Source organism: Branchiostoma floridae, chromosome 15, assembly GCF_000003815.2.
Source record: "Branchiostoma floridae strain S238N-H82 chromosome 15, Bfl_VNyyK, whole genome shotgun sequence".
Taxonomy (NCBI): Eukaryota; Metazoa; Chordata; class Leptocardii; order Amphioxiformes; family Branchiostomatidae; genus Branchiostoma; species Branchiostoma floridae.
In genome coordinates this window covers 13,288,432-13,313,237 of record NC_049993.1, presented here as the reverse complement: position 1 = coordinate 13,313,237, position 24,806 = coordinate 13,288,432, and the positions used below count along the sequence as shown (strand labels likewise).

Below are 24,806 nucleotides of genomic sequence, written 5' to 3'. Positions count from 1 at the left end.
AACGGAAACACAGCGAAGTATGTCCTTAACCCTTGATCGTGATAGTGTGATTTCCTGTATCATGTCCTTGTCTGACCTTGAGAAGTTGAGAGTACATTCTATTAGCCTGGATGCCAGACGTCGACTGTTTCAAGGAACTACACCTGGCTTTTGGGTCAGTTTGCCTTCCGAGGAATGTTACCACAGTCACTTCTGAGTTTAAGTGTTAGTGTTTCTCAATCTGTGTGAGCCTTGGAAATAGTCTGATGTCCAGGCTAATGAAATGTACGTGTGTATCGAAACTACATTCTATTAGCCTGAATGCCAATTGGCAAACTGTTTCAAGGAACTAAACCCGGCTTTTGTGTCAGTTTGCCTTACAAGGAAATGTTACCACAGCCACTCCTGAGTTAGTCTTTCTGTGTGAGCCCAGGAAATAGTCTGATGTCCAGCCTAATGAGATGTACGTGTGTGTCTGATACTCTAATGATCTCTTATAGGTCAACATGCGTTCAGCTCTAGATATCATGTATTTCTCTCCGAATTGCAGCTGTTAAGCGTTTATCTAGGGCTACTCCATTAATTGTGTGGATCGGTTGTCAACTCAGCAATTCTATATAATCCTGTCTTCATAGATATTTTCTACAAGTACCCCTTTTGCTTGAGTGTATTGTCGTATACGTCACATACCATCATAGTTTAAAGTTTACGAGAATGTTATGACTAAAAGTAGAACTGGAAGTAGCAGCATGTATGTAAACATGAATTCGGAAATACGTAAACACATAGTCCGGACGGTACCTGACCCGGACACTAGACAAAAGCACACGCGTACACACACACCGAGCCCGCTATGTACACAGAGTATTTGCGGTACGTAACGTTAGCACTTACTCATTCCAGGTAGCCAGGTAGTTGGCAAGCTAGCAAACTGGACAAGTTTGAGATAAGGAGACCACGTGACTGCTTTCTCCACCCACTACTGGCTAGGACCGGCTGTCATAGTTTATCCACAACACAGGCGCGCGTTGGTACTGCCTGCCACATTTTGCTTTCAGCGTTCAGTTCTTTCCTCGTCTTATTTTCCAACCATGGATACCGAAATGAAGGGTCGGACATCGTCTGGGAATGAGTCCTACCCGGAGAGCGACCCACCGAGCTACCACTCGCAGGTTAACACCGAGACTTTTCCCCGCAAGGCGCTGAGGTTCATACGGCAGAATGCTCTCCTCCTCCTGACGATTGTCGCCGTGTGCCTCGGTGTGCTGATTGGCTTCACCGCCGCGCCGCACGTCAACGAGAATGACGTCAAGTACATCTCCTTCCCCGGTACTCTCCTCATGAGGATGCTGAAGATGCTGATTTTGCCTCTGATCGTGTCGTCTTTGATTTCTGGCGTGGCTTCGCTCGACTCCAAAACTAGCGGGAAGCTTGGTGGGAGGTGAGCTTAGATTCTTTGGTATTTTCTTGTTTACTTCTACTTGTAACATAATTAGTCATGGCATTTTTATGTGTGTGTTTTTACGATGTCAAACTTAAGGCCTTGTTACATAAATAATATAAGTCGTACGAACGTCGTAAGATCGTAAACTGGGAGCGTTACGATATGAGTTTGTCGTGCATGTGTTGTACGTACCGAAATATTTCGCTGTCTTGTATGATTGTATAATTTACCGGAAACGAAAAAGGCTGTCTTGGATCCATGCCGGCTTTAGTTCTAGGGGTGTCACAAGGGGTGTTACCCAGTATCAAAACAAGAACAAGAACAACATCCTACGACATTAAAAAATCGTACGACATCGTACGACGAAATGGCCACGTCGTAATAAAATCATCACTGTAGTGACGATGGATTTTCCGGATAAGTCGACAAACATGGCATTTTCCTGTCACAGACACTAACTCTATATAAGCCCTGCCCAATCCCCTGTTGAGAACGACCCCTTGCCCTCTTGAGTCGCTTAGAGACCTCGAGGTGTACCGAGACAATTTACGATGACCTGACGGTGGCAAGAGGTTCGCTAAGGGGGTACACACGACACAAACATTACAACTTGTGAGTCTGTCTTGGTAAAGTCTATGGTTTTTTTTATTCAGCTGAGCCCAGTCTGTATCAAAATCAATAGAGCGACAATAACAACAACAGAAACGTGTCGATGAAGATTAGACATTCAAGTACAAAATTGATCAAACAAAGCCAGACGTTTCAGATTCGCTGTCGTTGATCACACACAGCTCACTGCACTGGCAATAGGAGGAGGACGCTATCTGAAACGTCTGACTGTTAGAGAGTTTATATACAGTTTTATAATTTATTGTGGATAGCTGCGTTAAAAAGCTATTTGATATAATTTCACACAAAAATTAGAATATCTAGAAAGAAAGGACACCGGGTTACAGGGTTTACAGCCAAGGTTTTGGGGAGGGGGCTTGAAGTGATTTTGGCCACCCCTTTGGTCTCATTACCGAACAGCATTCCTAACACTTGTACTTTCTAGTATTTCTACGGTACGAATTTAAGTAGCTTGGCTTCCAAGTTCCGGCCTTATTAGCTTTTTTTGTACGCTCAAACCCCTCCCCTGCCCCTAAGTAATGAACAAGTCCTAAACCCAAACCAGACGAAACACGCGAAAGACACTTTGACAGTGACCTTGGCACATTCTCACTGACACGCATACAGCCACACTGCGACCTCTGTCATCATCAATTTACATGCCGTATGCCCTGAAGTTCCCGCCTGGTTTTTGGTACGGCGGTTGTTAGCCACGTGCACATGACTCAAAACAGAACACTCAAAATCTTTCCAAAATCTTTCGGTGTAGAATAGAGCACCCATCTTCGTTTCTGTAGCTCCAAGACAATACAGACTTGTACAAGCTAGCTAAGCTCTCAAGCAAGGGCTAGTTCATTTGCTTTAAATTTTGTGAAACGTAATAGGTTTAGGTCTTGGTCAGGCCAAGGGTTCAACTCACGACCTCCGGAATGCAAGACAACCATCAATCGAATTAAATCTTTTCCCCAAACTCTCCCAGGAATGACCACACATTTGCTTCCGATTTAGACCCTCGGTAGCCACTGCGTTGACTTATGACCACCCGCTGAACCGATGTAACATGCCAGATGCCTTCACGTTCGTTCTCTCGCGTTCTTCACCACGCCCCCCTCTCCAGATTCTTTTCCATCAATTTTTGTTTGGACGACTATTAGTAGAAGTGACCCGGTCAAACTGTACACGCTCCTCAAACATTCTAAACTCTTTATAACGTTATAGGATCTATATTAGGCGTGGTAGTTTCCCATTCACGAACAGCTAATTGCATGGGTTAATGACATAAAGTATGTTTTGCCAACATTTGACAGTGCCACAAAAGAAGTAAAAATTTACAGTGCTTTTCTGACAGAAAAGGACAGCTGCAACACGGTGCCGTTTAATGTATTCCTTTCACCATTTGGTAAAACGATTATGAAACTACCCTGGCGCTATCGGTAAAGTAGCATGTCATGTGAAGATTAAACGCCTTGTTTCTATTACTGCAACGGCATTCAAAACACAAATATGGAACTTCGTATACTTCATCCAAAATGGTCCAAAATGTGTATCATTTGCATATATAGCGCTTTCTTCAGTCAATGTGCATTGGAACCATAAAACATTTAGAGTTAGACAAGAGTAGAGAGAGAGAGATGAGAGAGAGAGAGACAGACAGATAGATAGATAGATAGATAGATAGATAGAGAGAGAGAGAGAGAGAGAGAGAGAGAGAGAGAGTACAATAGATACTAGTCGTAGATGCTAATTAATGTAACAGTTATATGCAGAATAGAGTATACTAGAGATACTGTGTATTGTTTGATCTTGAGTGACAGTAGCCCCTGAGTACGCACAAGTATGGCGTAGGTATGTACCCTGTGGACAGCTCGACAACAGTAGAAGACAGATGGGTGTGTGGTTTGTACATCTGTGGGTGGAGTATCATGTTCATTTGAGGTCGTATGGACTGATTTATATACCACTCAACCCATTGGGAGGTATTCCCTACCAATGGCAACTTGCTGAAAAAATGGCGGGAAAGCTACTGTCAAACAGCAGCAGAAATGTTTCTGTCAGGATTTTGAATTCGCGATTCAGGCTTGTAACGTTACTTGTCATAATTTAGTTTTCGATGTAATACTATAATAAATTTCTTTCTTGACTTCAATTTTTACGGTGGTATCTTTTTTGGACGTGTGTTAACGTTGTCAATTACAATATTATTCCCAGCCGTTTTTAAAGACTCGAAGACAAGGATTTCCGCAAGATCACCTTCAAGTTCCTTTTCAAAGAACATGATTGAATTGTCAGCAATATATCGTTTCTTTTCAATATAAACACAAAGCATTTTACTAATAGTTTTCACTATGCATGAGCCAAATGGCCACTAAATGCTGTTCCGGCCACAGCTAGTGTAAACTGCATTGTTTATTCCTACACAGAGAAATTGTCCTACCATAACGTGATATTTGCTATGGTTTGTGGTTCGCTGCATTCGTTTTTTGTTTGATGAGTCATATACCATATACCAGCGGTGCTTGACACAGGTATCAAATAAAGAACCACCCCCATAAATAAACACAAGTCAGAATCGCGAATTCGGAATTTTGATAGGAACTGAACGTCTGTCGTTTGACAAAAGTTTTCCCGCCATTTTTCAGCAAGTTGATGGTTTACCTTGAGATAGCAGAAATGAAGTTACCGTCCTAAGACACTTTATTTAAATACTAGCAGTTGTTTTCAGAAAATTTCCTTCCATGTACACTCTCACTAAGAAATTTACAAGTTAGATTTCATTTTCATTTACTACAAAAAACTATGCAAGTACTGTTAGCTATTCTTTTTATCTCTAAGCAGATGTTGGGGTAGAAAATCGCAGTTTTCTGAGTAAACGACTGGGCTTCTTTGACAGTGCATGCGTCTCATTCTTTGAGATAAATTTACCCTATTCGCTGTTTCAATCAGTGACAAAAGTGGCGTGCTGGTAGATTGATAGGGTGATTGATTCGATGACTGAGAGAGCTATCTATCGCCCCCCCCCCCCCCCCCATGTCACAACAATGCCATTTCTCAGAGATTCATGCATCTATTTGCAAGTAAAACGGTCCCAAACTGGGACCCTCAAATAATTGTACATGTGTTTCCTAATCGGAAGACATCCAACATGATCTACTAAAAGGCTGAGCTATGTTTTTGCGGTAAAAGCATGACTTAGGCAGGCTTTAGTATTAAAGCTGTGGTTTCCCTTCTTGTCATGTAAACATCAGACAAGAGCGTTGCTGAAGCTGTAGCTTGTTATCGCGTAGAGAAACAAAACAAAACCCAGTACAAGGAAACGAATCAGGAAGGATAAAAATGAAAGAGACAAAATAGCCAACAAAGTTAGCAGAGGACTCAAATGTTTAATAAGAATAACAAAAGATAGGAAGGGCGAGCGGAAGAAAGAAAGATAGAAAGAAAGATAGAAAGAGAGGAAGGATGGTAGAGAGAAAGATGGGAAGAATCAAGAAAGGAGAAATGAAGAAAAGAGAAATGAAGAAAGAAAAAGAAGGAAGGGATGAAAAAAGAAATGATGTTTCCTTGTTCCTTGTTGAAGTCACGTTTTTAACCAGACGACGTTTGTGTTTGTTTCTCTTTAGTTAAACCGTAACCATAGATAGGAAGGAATTCAATGACCACAAAACGACCAAGGTAAACAAAGCTTGATACCTTACACAACAGCGCTGCAGTAGTACAAGCGTCGTCATCTTGAAACAGGTCAACTTATTTACGTCCAAAATACAAGTAGTTGTTGAGGAGCTTTTCCCTCATGATAGCGTGTTCACATTATATCAATAATACGTAATACCCAATAGAGCTTCCAAACCGAGGCCCGGCCGGACAGCTTTCGGGAACGAAAAGTATGATCTGATATGAAAGACACCAAAAGACGAAATCAGAATAGCATTATTTGTATATTTTTTAACTATAGATTTCTATTTTTTGTTTCCACAAAAATCATGGAAATGGAAATGGGATGTTAACCTAACCGGGAGACGTCCCTGGTTCAGGCCTGGACAGGGCATCTAGGTTTAGGGCTGCACTCACCTTCTGGATGGTACATAATCGGAGAGGTGCATCAAGGGCGTTCAAGGGGAAGGGCCAGCAACTCCTTTTTGGAAAATTATACCCTACAAAAGAAACAGCAATGAAACTTGCTGCCCTATGTACCACTAGGCTGTACGTATACAAACTACAAGGATCTACAAGGAGCTTAACAAACAGACAAAAGAACAGACAGTGACAGGACTAAACGACAGGACAAGAATCCAAGAAACCCTTTCTGATAACAATACAACCTATCCGCGACTGTCCCCTTTAGCTTGCGATCGTACAACGATCGTACGACAAACGTGATCGTACCAAAACCTTTACCGTTCCGTCCACAGGGCAGTACTGTACTACATATGTACCACACTGATAGCCGTGATCATGGGGATCGTGTTGGTGGTCAGCATCCAGCCGGGGAAAGGCGCGGGGAAGGTGGACAGGACCGGCCAGGCACCCAGCGTCTCTACGGTGGACGCCTTCCTGGATATTCTCAGGTATCTGTCTTTATTACCTCCATGAAGATGGAGGTCCTGTCTTGGGGTCCGGACAGAAAGTGGGTTATATCTCAAGAACCGTTAAATGGATTGCGATGACCGTAAACGGTTACTGCACACACTTATAACCTTCCAGTTACCTACAACAACTCTGAATATTTCATGGAGGTATGAGGTCTTCGAACTCTTGTTTGATTTTGTTACCTTCGTTCATAAGGAGGTCATATTTGTGCGTCCGTTTGTGCGTCTGCAGTCTGTAAACAACATTTTTCATCGATCACCTTTAAGTTTCGCCAAGGCTGAGTGTTTCAGCGTCAACATTGAAAGTCAAGTTGACATAACTCAGAAGCTCAACATCCTTCCGGCAGTTGACTGATAAACTATCATTGTTCAGCAATGTTTCCTTACGTAAGCTGTGCGAATGTTGACTTTTCCATTGCATCTTTGTATAGCCTGGTAACCATGCCATCGAGAGCTCTCCGGTATTACTACGGTGCTGGGAGCGCTGCCCGCCCGGCCAATTCATTAGTTCAAACCGGGGAGTTTTTACGGAGTTGGTTTCAATCATTTCGCTAATAGATCAGCAGTAAATAGAAAGGTTGACTGAAAAAGATGGGCTGTCAGAAAAATGTCATTGCTTAGACTGAGAGAATGGATACCAGGTTAGTATATTGTACGACCGACGACAAATCTATAAACTAGAGCTTGAAAATTAAATGCCAATGTCCACAGTACACTTTGTCCTTATAGCATCAAAACATTGCATGGTCACGCTAGGTACCAGTTTGGTGAAAGGCATATATCAGACTCTAGCCAAACATTACAACTGATTACGTTTCCACACTTTGTTTATTTACTCCAACGGCGTACTCCTTGTAAATAAACAAGTGTAAGTGACAAGATAGATAAAATGCAGCTGCTTTAATTTTTGCTTTCGTTAAATTACGTAAACCACATCATCAAAATCAGAAACAATGGAATTCCATGTTAGCTAAGGAAAATACTTGAGTACACCTAGACAAGCTTATGTAATTCGTTGCCTGGAAACGGAAAGAATGTTGTATTGAAGGACTAATGTAACATGCCGTTGTAGTTGTAATCTTTCAGTACTTTGGCCTAGTTGGTAGCTGCTAATAAGTCACTGAGTGGCAATTTAGCGAGAGCAGAAAACGCACAGAGAACTAGGGAGAAGACCTGTCTTAAAACGTATTATAAAGCTATGTATGTTGCCAACCTTTATTTATAATCATTTATTTTAATCTAGTGACATCTGGCTTCACTTCGAAATTTTACTCATCGTTTCTTCACGTGGAAAGATAGCTCAGACAAACATACCCTTTGTATTGTCTATATGAACACACGTGTGAACACTCGCCACTACCAGTGGACTAGCTCTCTGGTGTAGTGCTTGCACCATTGTGTGGCCCAACGGCTATAGAAACAGAGATGGGGGCCACCCTATACACCGAAAGGTTTAGGAAGGATGGGCACAATGTCAATGGGGAAGTTCTAGGCCAAACACGTACACCCTACAGTTACTAGTAATTACGCTGACGCTACGCCGTCGAAATCATTTTAGCTGGAACTTTCATACGTTTTACTCGGATATTTGACTTTCTTGACACTCTTTATGTTCGGTAATGAGAAGAATAAACTATTCTATGGTGTTCCTAGTGCTGTAGACACGTGATTTTCACACGTGTGACGTCAGTACTGGGTCAAAGTTCGTCGGAAGTCGGTACCGCCCCCGTCACGGTTGACTTAGTGTTGACGTCATACGTGCGAAAAATCACGTGTCTACAGCACCAGTACTCGAGTTGAAGATGGCCGAAAGATTTGGTCGAAAAGAAAATTCCGTCGAGTAGAATTTCAGTTTATTTTTGTCATTCATTATATTACTCATCAACTTGAATGAATTTTCATGCTAATTTTCTATGTTCCATTTTGCGTTTGCAGGAATGTGTTTCCAGACAACCTTGCATCGGCAACATTCCAACAGGTAATATTAGAACATTTCCCAAAATATCTCCATCAAACGACGTCTTCTTAATTACATCCGCCACAGCTTGATCAGTCTCAAGACTTTCCCACGGAAATTACTTTCGTCCGTGTAATAATAAATCTCCTGGCTTTGTAAACGAAACTGTTCATATGGTAACACTTCAACCCATTTGACCGAGTGTATGCTTTTATAGGCGTGCACGTAGGCTTGTTTACCGCCCCATGAAAAGAGGTTATATATTCTACCATGGCTTCATTGTAGGTTGGCGATAAGGGTCAGCAAATTAAAGTTGGCCAACACCAATAAGTTACATAGACAATCGTTAACTACGTTTATAGCAGAGCCGTCTAGTTAAACTTTTTGTGTTTAGAAGGGGGCTCGACCCCAGAAGCGGGTATTATTTTGTAAAAGACCACAATTTTATGGATACAAAATCACTGACTAAATTTGTAAGATTTCAGCAGACAAGGCAATTTACCATTTATAACTCAGTACCTGAATAGAATCCCCCCCTCCTTCATGCAGACCCTCCTTGTTATAGAAAAAAAAATTGAGTCCTTCTTAGAGACTCTCATTGAATAGAAACCGTTGAGAGTCCAGTATTGCGTTTGTGTCACCCACGAATAATCGATACATAACGTAAAACGCAAAACGTACAAAATACACCCTTTTATCAATGGTATTTGCTTGAACTTCTAGTGAAAGTTTTGGCCTCTCGGTCGACAGAGTTCACCTTGTGACTTGCAAATTTAAGGTGGTATCTCACTGGCTTGCGATACCGTGGGGGCACGTAGGGGTTCGTTCACTGCAGCACTGTTGCGTTATTTTCGCCAATTTTCTCTTGCACTCACACTGACGTTCGGCACTGTTTGGTTTCAAGCGCAGGTGAACATTAGAAATCGTAGTGTTATCAATTTATGAAGAAAAATCATTCTAAAATGATGAAAATCAACCCAAAAAAGATTTGTAATGAAAGGATATTCATTTATTCTACTCGATACATCTAGATCTGCGATGTCAAACCCTGAAGTGCCGCACCAGTACCCAAGGCCAGTGAGATACAGTGTTTTACCTTAGAGTACAATGACCCCGAAATTGCACTTATACTTTGTACCCTTTGATTGCCAAAGTAAACCACAGTATAGTAACCCTTTCACGTTGTTTGTAGACTTGGGGGTTGTTGACAAGGGGTTAGCTGGAAGCTGACACGCGTACTTAACACCAGCACAATTTGCTGACAACAAACCTCTAATCGTACATCAGTACACTCATTAACCATTTTTACATAAAATCAGCATTGTTCAGATTTCCATGCTAAATGCATTTTTGTAAGGTTAGCTATTGCTGTATCACGATTTATCAAATACCAGTAGCAACTACAATTTGTCTCCAGTAGCTATTCACCTCACCTCACTTAGCCCCATCCTCATCAAGAGGGTCGGGGACTATGCTATTAAAGCTGTTAAAATGGGGCATTTTGTTCTTGATTGTGTATTGTACTGTATGGCATTGTATAGTTGGCATTCACTGAAAGTAATGGCACATGTACTAATTGTACTTTACTTAAAGTATTTTATGCAATAGTAAAACACTGCAAATAAAATGCGTCATGCATCGGTGAATAGGGGGCGTTGTCGCTGAAATTTTATGACTCAACCATGTAAACAAACTTTTCGCAATGGTGTTGAACACTTATGACACGGGGTTTGAGTTTGAGATATTTGTTTGTTTTGAAGATCTGTAACAGAAATCGTTTCTTTGTTGTCTTCAGTTTCAAACAGTACTGAAAGAGGTCACACCGGAAGTTGTCAATGCCACTGCCGGAAATGGTACCGTCAACGACACCATGATGAACATGACGGAGCCCGCCAAGGTTTACGTCACTGAGGTAATTTATCCACCAGAACATATTTGATGATATTTTATGCAGTGCTTCCTTGTTTTCTAACAAAACAATGAAATTACAGTTTTTGGTGAGTCTTTTTGTTTGTCTGTATGTGTTTTCAATTGCTACGCACGTCGGAGACACTGACAGGAAGCTAGGTCAAAGGTACCAGGATAGTGTATCAAAGGCAATCTCATTTCCTGCTTTCAAATTCCTGCTATATGTTTGTATGTTGCCTCATGCGATCCAGCAGTGAAATATATAGAAGTACACGATAAATGAATAAACTGAGCAAGTCCTCAATAGGTACGAGATTTCTTGTTCTTCTTTCAACAATCAAAAATAACATAATGGCTAGGAAGATTAGTACAACAATACACGTCAACTCTTGGCCAAAGCTTTAGCTACGTCAACCTCTTAGTTCCAACCTACGACCTACAACTCTAAACTACGCCTTTCTTGATGTCTTTCCAATTGCCAACACTTCAAACAACTTTAAACAACTTTTTTTTCTGTCAACCGTTTACTTGAGACAGTTCAGCTAGTGAGTTGGGTAGAAAGATAAATATAAATAAGGAGTATAAACAAGGTCATGTAATTTTGAATTGATAATTTCTGCGGGCACCGACTGGCACTATCTCATGCTTTCCATTGATATTAAACAGTAACCAAGAAAGAATTTGGAAGTTCACGATAAACCGTAGTCTGGATAGTGTCCTCAAATACGAACAGTACAAAGTGGACGTCAACCCTGATATGCTAAATGTTTACATTTCCGATAAACCTAAGAGCAGGATACATGTTAATGATCGTCCTGTCAGAAATATCAGTCTAAGTGAGTTGAAAATGCTAAAATTATCAGCAAAGTCACCAGGAAGTCCATTTACCACTGACCCAAAACCTCAACCAGAGAAACGGACGATAAGTGAAGAATCTTGTGAACTAATTTTCTAAGTGGGTTGCCCCCCTCCCCCATTTCTTGGAACGCTTGGTGAAGCTGGGATCACTTCCGTATGCTTACAAATCAAAGTCTGGATGCCCTTGACATGCCCTTGACATACAACAGATCTGGTAGTGTCTGGGAAAGCAGACCATCACCTGAGCTTTAACTTCATGGTCACGTCATAGGTCACCTGTCTCGTGACCTTTCTATGGCCTCCAAAAACGTTTGGCATTTTGCGGCGACTTTGCTGTTTACTTGTTAGAGCGAAGTTACGTACAGTGCGGTGAGATGTAACACAGTTGTACAACGTTAACAGTTCTTCAACACCACTTCGTAAAGTAAAGAAGTCGTTGCTTATATGTCACAGCGTAGCGTTGGTGTTCATGTGCGAAAGCTAGCACGGCCTACATGTAACGCTATGTCTGTTTACATGTCAAACTAACACTTTTAGAAACTAGATTAGATGTAACTCTACTCAAGCAGAATTCCTAATTGTTACTTTCCCAGGAAGATTAAGTTTTCGATAACGAGGTTTTGTTTGTAATTGGATAGCACAAGTCAAGAAAAAGTTGTGGATGGAATGATATTTGATAAAGTTATGTCTTGCCCGAAATAGCTAGACTTTGAGTCCATCTGTGGCTATCCTTAGTACTGCAGCAGGAATTCCATTTTTGTACCTTTAATTTTTTTGTATGAAATGTCCAATCGAACAATCCCTAAATTTCAGTTTTCTGGTACCTAGGACGATTATTTAGTACTCATTTGGCATTTATGATTCAATGTTACATAATTGTTGCGTCAGATGCGATTTCTGCTGATGGAGCAAGCACAAAGGTCAACTATACTGTATACGTAATTAATCATGATGACCGCCCCCCTCCCACAGGACGGGACAAAGGACGGCATGAACGTGCTGGGCCTCGTGGCCTACTCCATCGCGCTCGGGGTCATCCTGAGCACCATGGGCGAGGCGGGCCGGCCTCTCATCAACTTCTTCGACTCGCTCAACGACGCCACCATGCGGCTGGTCTGGGTAGTGATGTGGTACGTTTCCTGAGTTGTTACATGTACAGAGCAGTTACCACTAATACAAATCTGCATAGGCGATAATGTAAAAGTTAGCAAGTTCAGGGTGTCATAATCTCATCCGTGAGCATTCTATGTCATAAGAACTCACCCCACACAGCAGCCCGCTATCTCAAGTGTCCAAAAGTCTAATTTTTAAACTTTCTGGCCAGCGCAACTATTCCAGCGGTCAAACCTTGCCGCCATCTTGCTTTTCATGACGTCATTTTTGGGACTCAGCACTTGAAATTAGGGGTCAGCACAGGCCGAAAAAATTAACCAAAACCTTGTTTTTTTGCCGAATCTGAACATCTGCAACCTACACTGTCTCACCAATATGAAATGTTACTTTCATTTTCCTGCTAAAAGTCGAAAATAGGCTAAAATACTGTATGGACTCGTTTTGGGCCTTCTGCGCCTGCGTCAATTAGGGTCATTGCCCTTGTAGGCTAATCAATGATGAACACCACCATGCATAAATCATGTAAATGTGTATGTCATTTGCATAACATCTACAAAAACTCAATTTCATGGAGGTATGAGGTGGCCGAACTCTAGTTGGTAAATGTTTTTCGACAGGAAAGCAATAGCAAAATCCTATTCTGTTTTACACGCGAGCCATTTTGATCTGTGACATCATTGGACGGCCGTCTTGAAGCCTGCTACGCTCACCCATCTCGGCCAATCACAGAAAGTTTCAGTCCAACCAATCACATCAGATGGGAGATATGTTATGGATATAAAGGCGAAACCGTCACGTTTTATGTTCTCTATATGAGTTTTTTGTATGCACTTTGTTTACATTTAGGTATTCACCTATCGGTATCACGTTCCTGATCGCTGGAAAGATCATTGAGATGTATGACGACTTGAGCGCCTTGGCTGGAGCCCTGGGCCTGTACACCATAACTGTGCTAGTGGGGCTTGCCATACACGGTACGTAACACTGCTGTTGTTGTTCCTATCTAGTATACAACATACAACGTAATACATGTATAGCGTTAATGACCCGTCCTGAGGTATATACGCTACCATAATGCATGCAAATAAACCACCTCTTTTGCTTCGCTCAATCACTAATGTTATTATCATGTAGTCCATTGGCATATATAAATTTAAAGCTGGAACTTAAGATTAAGATAAGTACTGTATAGCATTTAGATCTTTTAGTCTTGCACAAGATTATCTATAGTCAGTTTACTAACGGCTTAAACGATTATATTACTTTCGGTTCTAAGCTTGGTGCCACCTTAATTTTTGCAGGTCTTATCGTCTTGCCTCTCCTGTACTTCATCTTCGTACGGAAGAATCCGTTTGTCTTCATCTCTGGTCTTGTCCAGGCTCTGCTTACGGCTCTAGGAACGTCTTCCAGGTGTGTGTCTTGTCTTAAGTAAAGTATTTATTTTCAACCCATCTGGCTTACATTTTACTTTGATTTTGAACGCACCTACTTTGTGCATATGTGGAAGGGGTATTGTGTCGGTACAACAATTTGTAACAGTAAGAAATTATGAACTTTAAAAAATATTGATAGTGTAGTCATCAAGGTAAAAAAGAAGGAAAGGGAGAAGGAGGAAAGGAATGGAGAAATAGACAAAAGAAAGAAGAAAGGAATGAAAACCTATCAGTTTAGACTTGTTTAGCCACGTGCGGTGCGTTGCCATTCCTTTGTGTGTAAATGTCGACATCTTGTCAATGTTTTCTATTATGAAAGTCTCAAATTTAAGCTAGTTTGTTTATTCCGATCTCCATTAGACTTTACAATATACTCGCAAAATCTATTAAAAAAAAAAAAAGTCAAATAAGATCGCCTAAGATGTTGTTTTCTTGACATAGCTCTGCAACACTGCCAGTGACATTCAAATGTCTGGAGGACAACAACGGCATCGACCCCAGGGTGACTCGTTTCGTTCTGCCGATCGGGGCGACCATCAACATGGACGGAACAGCGCTGTACGAGGCCGTGGCTGTTATCTTTATTGCGCAGGTTAACGGCACCCCTCTGAGCGTTGGAGGCATCATTGTTGTCAGGTAGGAGCCTATTGTTGTAGTGTTGTTGTTGTTGTGAAGGACTGTCCTTGTCCTTGGTGCTGAATGGCGTTTTTGAAAACGTACGTTAAATCTGAAACACATAGAGAAAGAAAAATTGTAATTTTAGGTACATAATAACTTTTCTTTGAATTGCACAGCCACAAATATGTAGTATAGCTTATAACGTTCACAGATTGCTTATTTGCACATTCCAACCAAATAACTGAGTTGTTATAGTCGATACTTCATCAAAAACAAAATGGCGGAGTACATGATCAGTGTAATGACGTAATCTTTCTGTGACGTCATGCAGCATTACAGCTACAGTGGCTGCCATTGGTGCAGCTGCCGTCCCTCAGGCCGGGCTCATCACCATGGTGATCGTACTCTCGGCAGTCGGGTTGCCCGCAGATGACGTCACTCTCATCATCGCCGTCGATTGGTTCCTGTAAGTCTACTTTGTATCTTTTCCTTCGACAGCAGACAAAGCTAGCATACGTCTACTTGGTAAAAAATATCTAGTTATATGGTTCATTTTTCCGGTTTGATTTTGAACACTTGCAACAAAATCATTCAGTCAACATTATATATATACTGACTAATTGAAGGATACAGGAACAATGTAAACAGTAACCTTCTAGTGTTTTGCTGCTTCTCTGATTCTTTTTGTGTCCTTCCAGGGACCGGTTCAGAACGATGATCAACGTTCTTGGCGACTCCATCGGGGCGGGGATAGTGGCGCACTCGGTACGGAACGAGCTCCCGGAGCTAGAGGAAGATGACGTGGAGATGGGAACCACCGCCCGGCCTGCAGACAGGAAGAACAGGCGATCCACCGCCTCAGAGGGCCGCGAGAACCAGGCTATGGAGTCCCAGGACGAGAGATCATTTGAAACAGCCATGTAATAAGCTAGTAGGTTATGACTGTATAGTCTCCACCCCAGGCTTCTTGGGAAGGCATTTCTGGAGGGCTCATTATGTGCTGTTTGCCAGTTATGTTTACCTTCACGGAAGTGAAACATGTTGGTTTTCCTCCGTGTTTTTTTTTTCTCTACTTCTTCTTATTTCCCTTCTCCAAGGAAACAAGCGTATTGACCTAGTACCTGGACCAGACGACTGTCACCGTGGTTACTGGAGGTGCAGCAGACACCCTGTGGTGTTTTGTTACGCAATGTAGCAAGTGGCAGGACAGAGCTAGAGGGGCTAGTCACCATATCTGAATTAAGCTAGACCAAACTGAGCAGTAGTTTGTTCGGCTAGACCATGTGAAGGTAAACATAATTTTCTTGCATTTCTGACAGTTGCCCAGCCTTTACTTCAGGAAACGAGCTCGATGTACAATCAGAAGTGACATGTGAAATCAGCACATAATAAGCCGAACCAAAAGGGGAATATTCTACCAAGAAGCCTGATGTGGAAGCTAATTGGTGTAGTCAAGGCTAATCTACAAGCAGATGTACAAAGGGAAAGTTACCAGCTCTTCCATAAGTTCATTCCTGTATTTCGTTTATCATGAAGGAAGGGAACCGAATGAAATGAACCGACAGGATACGGTTTCTTTTCGTACATCTGCTTGAAGATGTGGATAAGGTACAAGTAATGTTATGGGTGTAACGTAGCAACATATTCCGTGTCAAAAATGTATCATCCGACAAAAGAGAGATAAATGCAAGCTCCAGCATTGGACAAAAAATGCAGGCTCCACCCATGTGGCGTCGCCAAAAATGTAGACAGCACCAAGTGATTTGCACCATTTTGTGTTAAGTTTTCTTGCGTGTACAGTGAAGGTAGGACTGTTTTACTTTTTGGTGTTGAGAGGGGGGAGGCTTCGTAGGTTCAATATTATGTATGATGGTTCAATGTAACATATATAGAGTGAGGTGTACACTTGTACAGTTGAGGTAGGGGGTTATTGTATTATTGGCAGTAAGTTGTATGTAAAGAAGGGACGGAACTGAGGTAAATGTGTTGCAAAGTACAACCCCTCTTGGCCAGTTTTAAGGAGATGATCCTATAATAAAACCCCATCCACAAAGTAAGATATCATTTTGGGTTATCCTAAAAGGATCATATCTCTGTAAAGTTTATTGCTTTTGTTTAGCAATATGCATTCGGTATGTAAATAAAGTGACATTGGCTATACACGTATGCCACATCTGAATTACGTGATGCTATACTTATGAAGAAGTCAACAAACAAGACTGGAAATAGTTTGTGTTTTACTGTCTCCTACCATAGGGCACAATCACAAGCTTTCCTTTTGTGCACCTGGAAATCTTACAGAGCTTTAAGGGCCTCTTTCACTGCCGTCCAACTGGAAAAAATAAAATAAAAATATTGATATTGTAAAATATATGTAGATATTTGAAAGAGAATTCAAGGCGAAACGTTTAATCTGTAATATTAGTTGTATCTTAAAACCAGGTTATTAATTTCAACGAAATCATTAAAACTTTGTGATGTAGCGTTAGATATATTATGTATCTTACTAATATGTACGCACAGTATTACATATCTACTATTGTAAAGATCATTTTACTAATAATAAAGATATAAATATCCTCTCATCTCCCGTGTAGTTATTGGTTCAAAGCGGATAATAACGTGCATTAAAAATTGAGATATTTGTGTGTGTGTGTGTGTGTGTGTGTGTGTGTGTGTGTGTGTGTGTGTGTGTGTGTGTGTGTGTGTGTGTGTGTGTGTGTGTGAGTTGGCAAGACGAAGGTCAGGGTCGATTTTGGGCCCCCTAGTATGTAACCTTGGCACTGCGGCACAACTTCCGATTTTGTGTCTTTTGACCTGTACATACTATGGTCTTGTTTTTTTGTGATGTAAGAAAAAAGGAGTGTATGTTTGGGCCCCATAGCAGCTTGTTTCGCTTGTAAAGCTGTGCCCACGTGTCACTTCACCTGAACTGTGTCTGAACAACTAGACAGATGTTGACCGTGTTGGGTACAGAAAAGGTCAAACGGGGCGAGGTTTTGTTTGAGAAAGTTAAGTGGCGTCTGCAGATAGTTCCGTTGTGAGGCTCGTTCAAGATACGGGATGCTGCGATCACGTAGGAAGAGTACACACCGGTCAACCAGGTCGGCACGAGACGCTGAAAACTGTGTGTACTTAAGCTTTGTTAAATGTTAACGTTTGGATAAGAAACATAACGTTACAACACAAGGGGGCCTAGTCTGTGTAACACAAACTCTGCTGTCCGGGTCTGTTAGGCGGTCTGTTATAAGCGATATTTAATCAGGCACAGGAAGGTCTACCCTACATCATGTTAAATCATTGCCAATTAGAGAGGTCACATTTTTGACGAAAATGCGAGATATTTCCGAAGGGAAAAGAAAAATCGCCAGAAAAGACATGAAAAAGCCGATATCGGCCGTTCTGAGTTTGGATTGGCTGAAGGCGGAAGAAACAAGAAGAACGGGCCAGTAGGAAACATAACTACCTGAAAGCATACAATCCCTGTTTAAGGCGATTGCTAACTGCACGTAGCTACTGCCCCAAAAGAGACACTACGTACATACGTACATACATTCAAACACTACAGGAGCACTGAAATCCCAAGGCTGTACACGACCCCTCCTAGCGAGTGTCTGTTGAACTTTACCTGATAAATTCTACAGTTGCAAACAACCTTTCATCAGTTTGACGCTCGTTTTTATCTGCAGACTTTATTACGTTTCTTTTAAAGTAATTAAGGAGTAATTAATGAGCAAAAACAATGGAAAAATTTCGCTATTTCTGTTAAACTGCCTCAAAGAAATCAATCTCCGTAATTCTAAGCGATTCAAATTTTCATTACTTAAGTTCTTGATATTAGCGTTAACCTATGGCCTAGGCTTGATACATGTATATAGACTGTATTTGGCATAAAGCCATGTTAGGACTTCCCCATGCAGGTCCTCATGTCGGATCTTTTCCTTGACCAATCAAAACTGGCAGATATTGATTTCATCAACATGCATTCTTCAGACCAATGACAAGATTTTCTTCAATCGGCCAATCGAAAACGCTCAGATGTACAGTCAGCAGAGACAGCCAATCGTGAAAGGTTCTAGTGTGCATTTTTTAGACCAATGACAGGCCGAGGTTCCCTCAATGGACCAATGGCAGACAAGCAGGTGACAGGTGACAATATGTGCACCTGTACATGTGCCGGACACACCTTTGTTCGACACCAGACCATTTCTTTCACTCACGGTCGATCCAGCAACCAGTGAAGACCGTATCCGTCTCTTCGCACGGACAGCGCCGTAAGCCGAAATGTGTGGCCGCGGGAAGGGCAAGCAAGCGGCCGGGGAAGAGTGCCAAGAGTTACCACCCGCGACAACGTCCAAGGCATCGCCATACAAGCCTTCTGTCTAACTGAGAGCCGTCAAGAAAACCACCGGGCACATCTACGAGGAGATTTGCTGTGTTTTTCAAGGTGAGACGGACTGTAAGGTCGAGAATTAAACATAATACAAGCAAGAGCCTTTTCTTTCTCAACTTTTTTCAGAAACCACAAGAGGTTTCAAAGATGTTTTAAATGTTATGCCAGGATCTACTAGCACTCTCCAAGCAGAAGTTAGGCTCCGACTGTTTTTTTTTTTCTGGCATGTTCTTTTTTCGTTTCTGTAGGGCTTTTTATGTTGTTTTCTTCATGGTCCGATTTACGAGCCGCTAATGTTAGCTTCCACATGCTAAGCAGCCACTGTATATGTTTCGTATATCTTGTTTTCGTTAGATAGCGACATGTACGTCCGATTGGTATTGCAAGTCATATTTCTACTTGCGATTTGGAAGGTTATATATATATATATGTATATATTATTTTTTTTGCAGCGGTGGACGAGGCAGGCTATGCGAACGTACCGACCGGCCATGTTGTACAGCATATGCACTACCTGAACAACAGTGAAGAAAGATTCGACTGCTGACTGACTACGGTAAAATCACCACGGTGAGTTGATCCTACGCAACTTGCTCCAAACTATCGCTAATTCCTTGACACTGATCAGAATAGAGACGACTTTGGTATGGAGTTACAACAAAACTTCATCTTTAGTTGGAAGTTAGAACATAAAAGCTCCTTGGAACAAAGCTGTAAGCAAGATGACTTCAGTTTGATTGTCGATCTCGTTCTTATAGCCCGTGAGTCGACTTCACATTATACATGCCCGTTTGCAGCTGTAATTATAAGTTGTATTTTCATACACTATTGAACAACAGTTAACTTTGAAGCCTTTGTTTCTTGCAGCGGTGGATGGTGATGTGCATACCGGCGGGCCCCGTGTTGTAAGCAGTTCTGATCCTGAAGGATAACAGAAACTCAACTGTTGACTGGGTGACATCGCCACTGTGAGTACATCCTACCCAACTTGCTCCAAGCTAACGCTGACAATTTTTTCTGACACTCAAGTTATTGTTTTTCAACGATTTTGCCGCAAAGACCACTTCTGGGCATTGAACTAGTAGTATAGCATTATCTCTCTTCCCTAAGTCACAAACATTTACGTAAGTTATATCTACAACAAAGCTTTCAGAAAAACGCTAGCCTGGTTGTCGCGTTAATTGCCTGTTATTTGACTTTATTGCAGTGACAGAAGCTGGGAAGGATACATCTCTCTACAGCTTCCACAATCCAGAGATCAACATGAACACCAGCTACCTGCACGGGATTTACTGCTGCCGTGATCAAGCCTGGATTTCGACAGCGATGTCAATGTTGATGGCGGGGTGACTAAGCGCCTGAACAAACGCCACATCAAAGCCCTAGATGACCCAGTGTTCGTGTGTGCACCCTGCCAGAGGACCCAGTGTTCGTGTGTGCACACCCTGCCAGTGGACCCAGTGTTCGTGTGTGCACACCCTGCCAGTGGACCCAGTGTTCGTGTGTGCACCCTGCCAGTGGGCCCAGTACACCCTACCGGAGTGGAAGTCAAGTGATTGTTGTATTCAGGTTCCTAAGGGCTTGTATGACCCTTTCCTTATAGCGTTGACAGACTGTTTTACCTTCCCGTTATTTGTAGAGAAAGCGTCTTATTCACGTAGTTTGTGGCAAGGCGACTGAATTTTGCGTAAATGCCTTTCTTGATGTTAGCGTAATACGCATGGTATTCTTCTGAATTCAACGTAAAGCATTATCGCAACAACCAAACCCTCTTTTAGCAGCCTTTTGTAAGCAACATATTTATTTTTCTCAAAATGTATTAATCTTTTCCAGTACAGGACTGACGATGGCTAGCACTAAATTGTTTTTTGTTTATATGCCTTTCCACTGACAAGTCGTTTGTTCTCACCTTGAGCCGTTTTCATTTCACGTGTTTTGCTTTCGTTCTTGTACAACAGCGGTCAACAGTTTAGAATTTAGCAAATGTTGATATTGCCTGTGTATTTGGTGCTGAGGTAGCTTTGGGGTCTTTTGTACTTGAAGTCCTGTGGAAAGTTCCCTGCTGAAGGCTTAGGCTGACGTTCAGACACTTGATATCGCGTACTAACTCACACACGCGCACTCACATTAACACTACACGTTAACGTCTAACAGCTAGTGGCACTTTGCACATTAACGTCTACCACCATCACCCAGAACAGTAACACATTAATCCACTAACATTAGGAACAAATGTCTCAGCCTTAAAGAAAAAAGCAGCAAAATAACTTTCCACGGGACTTCAAGTACGGAAGGCTTCAGGTTACCCCACCAATGCACTGACGATGTCAACATTTGCTGATTCTGAACTGTTCGCCACTTTTGTCAAGGACTGGAGGCAGAATACGTGAATACATGAGCTTCGAGAGCAAAGGTCTTTTCGAAAAAGGCTCTTTATATATTTGTAAGCTTTGCTGAAAAGTCATCGACAGTTCTGTACTTTAGTAATGATATTGTGTAATATTTTTAAGCAGTAATGATGGATTAATTAGTTTTCCTAGCTAACATGTAAGTTTCATTTGTATTTGGCTGTGTATGGTACTGACTACTGTAAAGTATCGCTTGCTAATATACTGCTTGAATTCAGTTGTTGTTAGTGACCATTGTAGAACGTAAACTATGTAGAATAAATTATAAACGTCTAACTACTGTTTTGAGCCCTATCATGGAAATCAAGAAACAGAAAACTTGCCTACGTGTACCTAAATGTTATGGAGTCATTTGCCTTGGGCAAATTTACTTGTCTTTTACTTGGCAAAAAAATGAAGAAAGGTTGCTCACCTCACTTCGAAAATGCACTTCATGTACCAGATTCAAGTCCCATATGTAAACGTAGTGTAGATAGAAAAAAAAAATTCACTGCCGCCTCTGACAACATATACGATTGTCCGTAGTCTGCAAACTTTGTTGTGTTGTCACACTATACTAGAGTGACTGAAAATAAATGAATGCTTGTTTTGTGTCCATTGATTTATATCATAAGCAGTGAATAAAAGTCTTTTGTTCTCATTTAGCCTTTCTATTTCTTGTGTTTCGCTTCATTCTTGTACAAGAGTGGCCACATTGTCCTGGAATGGCAGCAAAACACTGGAATAGAAGTGCTTTGAGAGCCAAGGTCTTTTTCGCTGATATTGACCGCATATCTTTGAATTACATCTACATCGTATCTTGACAATTATTGTCCGTTTCAATGCTGGAATTGTTACATCACGTTTGTCAAAATTCAGTACAATTTTAAACGTTTAATTTATGTACGATACTTGCTAAGCGTACGTGAGATATTAGTACCCAATGTGAATTTCTTATAAATCATAAACTTTGTTAGCTGTAAAAAGAAGTTAGTAGTTCAGTCGGATTTACGATTCTTCGTATTCGAGAAACTTTGTGCCATTCACATTGGCGCATGCGCAGTTGATAATAAATGGATCTGTTTGTTTTGTGTCTATTTATTTACATAATAAGCAGTGAAAGACTTTTGCTCTCTATTACCCTTTACAGTTCTTGTGTTTTGTTTTATTCTGGTACAAGGGTGGCCACCTTGTCCCAGAATGTACCGCAAAATACTTGTCAGTGCTGAAACTGGCTCAGTACATTCGTAATCTTGGATTGTCAAATCTAATATTGCATGCGCAAACCTTCGCTGTATGATATTGAACCTTTTTGAGTCTATTTTTATTTAAATTGATTACGGTACTTGATGAACAAGTACAGAAACCTGGCGAGTCAAAAAGTTCAGTAACAATCGTTCAATGTCTCTTATTTCATGTTCATTTGCAAACGTTTGGACTTTTATGTTACATGGTTTTACATCAACGAGTACTGTTTATTTACTGTTGTACACAAGAATTTTGTAGCCAATTGCAACGAACACCAATGCACACGCAAAAGAGGCCAATAGAGACCTCTTGCAGAAAGCAGTAAAATTGCAACGACGTGCACCTTTATCTGACGTTTAGTACAGGTGCATATATAACTGTGTACGTATACAGTGCGCACTGAAGTATCATGTAAATATCTGTACGTGTGGCTGTATGTGCCACTTTTCCATGATTGATGTAGATCATTCGTGACTGTGACCTTGAGATTTTCCAAACTTGAAGTAACCTTTATGAATTCGCCAGGTGAAAAGAAATTTGTTATTACAACACGTTCGCCAAGAAGTTTATGATTTCGGTATCGTTCGTAATCGTATGTATGTGTGTCGGTCCATCTGTGAACACGATAACTCGAAAATGCCTGAATAGATTGTCGTGATATTTGGTACCAGACCTCGAAATGATTAGATTTTTAGCCCCCTTGCGGCTTCCAACTTAAGGTACTGCAGTGGAATTTCTGTTTTTGATATCGCGTGTTATGGACAAAGTATTGTCACGATTGGTTGGTAGATAGCTCTTGAAACAAATATTTTTTCTCTCTCTCCATTTTAGGCAATTCCAAAACATAGCAAGAACCCAGCCGCACATTCGACACCATGCGGAGAAACCCGAACCCTTCATCTACACGGTGTAGCGGTAAATCTAGACCCCTCCCCTTTCAGCCCCGGGAGCACCGCACTGTTTACCCAACCATTGTGGAGGCCAGAATAAATCGGGCGGATCGAATGATCGTACCGGCCCGGTTGTCACAACATAAGGAGCCGACTCTACACTCCCTCCCACCGAGCCTCAGAAGAAGAAAAATGGAGACGATGGAACAAGATTTAAGATGAAGATACAACGACGAGGGATTTAGAGACACAGGTGAGTTCCTTTGCAACCTTTTGTCTTGGAAGATGTTGTAAAATCTTACGTTTCTTCTATTTTTCTAAGATGGCTTAGAGGTGAGTCACAATGCTATGTTTTCGACACGGTTTGAAATAGCACAACATGTGCTGCACGTTAAGAGCAACCTGTTAAGTTATCTTCTTGAAAATTAGCGTAAGGAATTGGACCGATTTTTTTCCTTTAATTTAAGACAAGAAGGTCAAGACATTCTTGGTCAAGTCTACATGTCTTAAGATATAAATCTCCTAGACAATAAGAAACAATACGCCTCAAGCTTTGTAACCAAGCCCTTGCCTTGCACAAAGTCCGAAGACTTTAAACGTGGACTTATAGATTGGTAAATAATTGTTGACCATAACAAAAGATGTCTAGCTTCTGAACGCAACTTAAGCCCTATAAATCTAACCTTATTTCTTTAAGATTGTTATCTTAATGTTACAGTTTGTCGTATCCTCATTATTTTCTATTGATTTATATGTGCAGTTGTTGAGGGTTTGCTTAGGTAAGAATCTACAGTCTTTGTATGGTCAGGGTGAACTTTGGTGGCGTTAGCAACTAGAGAAGGATTTAGCTATGTTCAATAGACTTTAGATAACGGCAAAGAAACAACATATAGCTACCTTGACCCTCATTTCTAGTGTCTACATGTACCATACTAGCTACGCGAGCTATACAGAGAATATTTTGCCAGGTGAGTTGTGGTTTGGCGATCATAGGGAATCATTTGCTATGCAGAGAGTCTCAGAGAAGGATATAATCTTTTTTTCTGACTCTCCTGGCCATTTATTTACCTTCGTCAAGAAGGTTATGTTTTCGGGTGAGTGTACGCCTGTCTCTGTGCAAGTTAAGTCGAGAATTCCTAAATGGATTGTCTTGAAATTTTGTGTGTAGGTAGGTCTTGATGAGACCTTGAAATGTTTCAATTTTGGGCCGCCTAGCGGCTTGTTATAGCGCTACAGAGTAACCTGATATCTGTTGTTCTGGACATGCTATGGTCATGACTTGTCAGTCTATTGGGTGGTAAATTGATGTGCACTGTCCATGTGACATACCTTTACTCGCACCTAACTAGGTAGTCCCCTAGCGACCTTAATTTCCACGTCTTAAAC

At 41.3% G+C, this 24,806-nt stretch overlaps 2 protein-coding genes and 1 long non-coding RNA gene across 3 annotated transcripts in view; all 3 read left to right on the top strand.

Moving 5' to 3' along the window:
- Positions 1-956: 956 nt before the first annotated feature.
- Positions 957-15,825, top strand: LOC118431798 (excitatory amino acid transporter 1-like). The gene is made up of 10 exons (XM_035843139.1): positions 957-1,420; positions 6,439-6,594; positions 8,551-8,593; positions 10,368-10,484; positions 12,311-12,468; positions 13,298-13,425; positions 13,753-13,861; positions 14,326-14,520; positions 14,834-14,968; positions 15,201-15,825. The coding sequence occupies exons 1-10, from the start codon at positions 1,071-1,073 to the stop codon at positions 15,424-15,426; spliced, it is 1,617 nt and encodes a 538-aa protein (XP_035699032.1). The 5' UTR covers positions 957-1,070; the 3' UTR covers positions 15,427-15,825.
- Positions 15,826-18,671: 2,846 nt separating this feature from the next.
- On the top strand, positions 18,672-21,952 carry LOC118432008. Its single transcript, XR_004833025.1, has 4 exons — positions 18,672-18,949; positions 19,348-19,465; positions 19,763-19,863; positions 20,103-21,952. It is a non-coding gene; the product is annotated as an uncharacterized LOC118432008 (long non-coding RNA).
- A 1,352-nt stretch (positions 21,953-23,304) lies between these two features.
- The window catches only part of LOC118432007, a 13,272-nt gene continuing 11,770 nt past the window's right edge, over positions 23,305-24,806 (top strand). Inside the window, exon 1 of the mRNA XM_035843471.1 lies at positions 23,305-23,673. The gene's annotated coding sequence lies outside the window, so the exon portion shown is untranslated. The remainder of the gene's footprint in view (positions 23,674-24,806) is intronic.